General features: G+C 45.9%; 1 protein-coding gene across 1 annotated transcript in view; it reads left to right on the top strand.

The window, feature by feature from the left end:
- AFAP1L1 (actin filament associated protein 1 like 1) overlaps nucleotides 1–4,364 on the top strand; it is a 62,980-nt gene continuing 58,616 nt past the window's right edge. The window contains exon 1 of the mRNA XM_023514912.1: nucleotides 1–143. Within this exon, the coding sequence (XP_023370680.1) occupies nucleotides 128–143 (16 nt within the window). The 5' untranslated portion in view covers nucleotides 1–127. The remainder of the gene's footprint in view (nucleotides 144–4,364) is intronic.

Genomic DNA, 4,364 nt, shown 5'->3' with positions numbered 1-4,364 from the left:
GGGGAGGGGACGCGCAGGCGGCGCTGCCTGTGGGGCCGGCCTGAGAGCGCGGCGCGCCGGCAGCCGCAAGCCGCTCCGGAGCCCCCGCGCCCTGCGGCCCTGCGCCCCGGGAATCCGAGCCGGAGCCATGGACCGTGGCCGGGGTAAGACGGGCCGCAGCGCCAGCACTTGTTGCTGCGCGGGGTTGGATGATCTAAGGCCACAGAGGAGGAGAAAGGACAGAGGTGGGCGGCGAGAGGGAGCACAGAGTACCGGGAGTGGAAGACTCAGGGCTGTGTGCGCAGGTGTCTCGGTGCTAGACAGCCCGGTGCATGCCGATCTCTCGTGCCCTAGGGTTGAGTCGCCTCCTGAGTATGGAATTAGAGTTTGCATACACTCCGATTCATGACTCCATAAAAGATCCCCCTTGGGATTCCGAAGAGGGCAGGCTCCTCGCCCCTATTCCACTCAGTAAGGGTAAAATAAGGTTGACAGGCTACACTCCCAAAACATCCAACTGGTGAAGCCCCTACCAAAAGCCTGGAAAGGCGCCCCCAGGGACGCAGTTTGCAGCTGCCTAGGGCCTTGGGAGGAGGGACACAGTGAGCAGGCGCGTCTGTGGGGAGGAAGGGGGGGAGTTGGCTCGGTTAGTGATCAGCTGTGACCTTGGCCCAGTCCCTTTTTCTGTGTTAGTGACAAAGTTGGACTGGTCACTAGGTGGTCTCCCAGGCACCTTGTTGCTGACTCGTTTTCAGGGATAAGCGTCTTTGGTAAAAGTTTCACGGAAGTGGAAATGACTTACAGAAGTTGGGATGGATGTGAGCAAAGAGAATGGTGTTCCTAGGGGGGAAGTGCACATCTTAAGTGAAGGGTTAGACATTAGGACGGGCATGTGTGTGGCTGTAAAGAAGTGGCCTACCTGGACATGCCAGCAGTGTCAAAGGCCGGGAATCAGAATCCTTAAGGCCCTACCCTCCACTTTGGGGATCCAAAGAGATCACAGGTGCGAAGATATTCAGTAAACTGGTGAATGCAGTACCAACATGAGAAGCATTGTCCTTGTTGTTATTAATAATGGAATTTCCTGCTGTCCCCACCTCCCATGTTACATGTCTAAACCAAAGAGGACTGTCCCCTCCCTCTCCCCTCCTGGCAGTTTTCAAAAACCACCCTGTCTGGTCCCCAGTACAAAAATCCATATTCAGACCTGTGGGAAGTAGGCTGTCCTCTTAAGACAGAGGATGACAATAATTCGCTTAGCCTTAAATGCTTGATAACCAATGCTTCCACTTCTGGAGACTGCCTCCAGAGCACTCCTTCCAGGAAGCTAGATTTCCCAGGAATCTCTCGCTGCTCAGAAATTCGAGGGCTCTGATCCTCCCGCTGCATGCTTTTCTAGCCTACTTTCGTCCTCCTACATTATTGACACAGTGCTGCAGAGATAGTTATCTGCCTGCTGGTTTAGTGTCTCCCTCCCCTGGGTAGAAGTAAGCTGCAGGAAGGCAGGGATCAGGTCTGTTGTGGTCAGTCTGGACAGTGCCTGACCCATAGTAGAAGCTCACTAGTAATATTTAATTAGTAATATATAACACATTATAGCACACTTCAAGTTGATTAATGGTACAGTAATGTTGACTTTTAAAAAGAGAATACTGGCTCGGTGCCTGTGGCTCAAGTGGCTAAGGTGCTAGCCACGTACACCCAAGGTGGCGGGTTCGAATCCAGCCTGGGCCCGCCAAACAACAATGATGGCTCCAACCAAAAAATAGCCAGGCGTTGTGGTGGGTGCCTGTGGTCCCAGCTACTTGGGAGGCTGAGGCAGGAGAATCGCTTGAGCCCAGAGCTGGAGGTTGCTGTGAGCTGAAATGCCATGGCACTCTACCCAGGGGGACAGCTTAAGGCTCCTGTCTCAAAATAAAATAAAATAAAAATAAAAAGAGAATACTACTAGGTCCCCACAGCAGAACAGTTTTGTTACTTGCAAAGGCCATCTCAAAATGCAAGTAGACTGGTCATGTCATGTGGCTGAGGTACATAAGACCAGCTTATCTGTCTAGATTCTCAGTTTTCTATCTGATAAATAATTGCAAACATGTCTGTATTATGAATTAGGGTGAAAAGTCTGTACATATGCTTAAGATAAAGCATGAGACTTCAAAAATGATTCCAGCACACCTGTCATGTCGTGTCGCGCCCCTGTTCCCAGATAGGTATGCGCTCTCTTCTGTTATCAGGGAGAGTGTGAGAAGCACAGGTCTCATTTCAACCTCATACGAACCATTCAAAGGGTGCATTGTCATGCTCGGTGGACTGGGGAGGAAACTACACTTTAGTATCAATAAGAATAATTGAAATCATCAAGCTCTTACCATGTGCCAGGCGCCATGCTCAGCTTTTTACATGGTTTCTCAGGATAACCCATGAGAAGGGGACTATGGTTCCCTATGGTTCTGTCATTCATCTTACCTCGCAGGAAAGCAGGCTCAGCAGATGTGACAGTCGACTAGGGCTGCCAGAACAGAATACCACAGACAGGGTGGATTCACTGACAGAAATTTATTTTCTCACAATTCTGGATGGCTGAAAGTCTAAGATCAAAGTGCTATCAGTTTTATTTTCTGGTGAGGCCTCTCTTCCTGGCTTGTAAGGCCAGCTTCTTGCTATGTCCTCACATGGCCTCTTCTCTGCACACTCAGGGAAAGAGAGATCTCTGGTATCCTTTCCTCTTCTTAAAAGATAGGCAGTCCTACCGCATCAGGGCCACACCCTTATGACCTCATTTAACCTTAATTACTTCCCTAAAGGCCCTGTCTCCAAATACAGTCATATGGGCTAGGGCTTCACCATAGGAATTCATTAGGGGATGAGAGTCAATCCATATAGCAGGGGTAGGTCACTGACACAAAGTTGCATCGTCATTCCCCAGGTGAGACACAGAGGTGGGGTTTGAACCCAGCTCTGTCAACATCAAAGTCTTGATCTTAAGCATGTTGCACACTGCCTTAGTGGTGGCAGGTGCCCTGCCCAAGCCCTAGAACACAGCCTAGATGCCAAATCTACCCACTCCAACCCCTGGACACCTCCGTCACACCTACGTCTCACTATTCAGATGTTCCATAGCAATTGCAGCATAAAAGCTTGGCAGCAAAGTTAAGTGACTGGAGAATGGAAACAAACTTGGGCAGTAGGATATGTCTTCTAACAGGATATGCATCTTCCCACAAGGAAAAAAGGATTCATGTGATGCAGTAACAGGCATTGAAACCATTTATATTATACTGGAATTCCTTCCAGCAGGATATCCTGATTCAGGAATAAGATACAAAGGGAATCAATCTTGGGTGATGGTAACACTCAGGTAAACCCAATGGCTATAGACACTACTTTCCAAAGGACAATTACATTAACTTTCTATCCTCAGATGAGGATAAGTTATGGATACTGATAATATCATTTCTTGAGGTTGTTATAAATATTAAATGCATTGTAATGATGCAAATATTACCTAACATATGGGATCCACTCAGTAAATACTGGCTATTGTAATAATTACAATCCTTTTTAATCCAGTTCAACATAATAGACCTGTTCTATAGACTTGATCCTTCCACAGGCTGGTCCATCTCCAATGATACTTTTGAGTCCCTGCTCTAAGTACTGATTTAGACAGCTTTTCATACAACTGAGACAGGGAACATGTCATTATCATATTTGTATATTACAGTTCCTTTATCATGTTTAGCTCTTGGAAATCCATAAATAACTGGACCATTATCCATATGACATTTCTGAGTGACTGAAAAATATACTAATACAAGACATTGTGTCCATTTTCTATTTTATATTCTATCTGTTCAAGCCTATTAGCTATAGTTAGGTCATCCCAATTCCCAATTTTGCTTTTGTGAACTTTCTATTCTTTTTTTTTTTTTGAAAAGTAACCCAATATTTTTTTTTTATCAAATGATAGCTATGTACATTAATGCAATCATGGGGTACAGTGTGGTGTTTTCATATACAATTTGAAATATTTTCATCAAACTTTTAACATAGCCTTTATGTCATTTTCTTAGTTATTGTGTTAAGATGTTTATATTCTACTTTTAGAAAGATTCACTTGTACCCTTGTAAGATAAACATAGAGATGATCCCTCTGATCACTGTCCTTCCACTCATCCACCCCCCCTCCCCCTCCACCCTCCCTATATTCTTAGGCAATCATGGATGTAGAGAAAAGGGAACACTTCTACACTGCTGGTGGGAATGCAAACTAATATGTTCCTTTTGGAAAGACGTCTGGAGAACACTTAGAGAACTAAAAATAGACCTTCCATTTGATCCTGCAATTCCTCTATTAGGTATATATCCAGAAGACCAAAAATCAC

Source organism: Otolemur garnettii, unplaced genomic scaffold, assembly GCF_000181295.1.
Source record: "Otolemur garnettii isolate 467f Iridium unplaced genomic scaffold, OtoGar3 scaffold00003, whole genome shotgun sequence".
Classification (NCBI taxonomy): Eukaryota; Metazoa; Chordata; class Mammalia; order Primates; family Galagidae; genus Otolemur; species Otolemur garnettii.
Note: the sequence above shows the minus strand (reverse complement) of the source record. Positions and strands in the feature narration are given on the sequence as shown.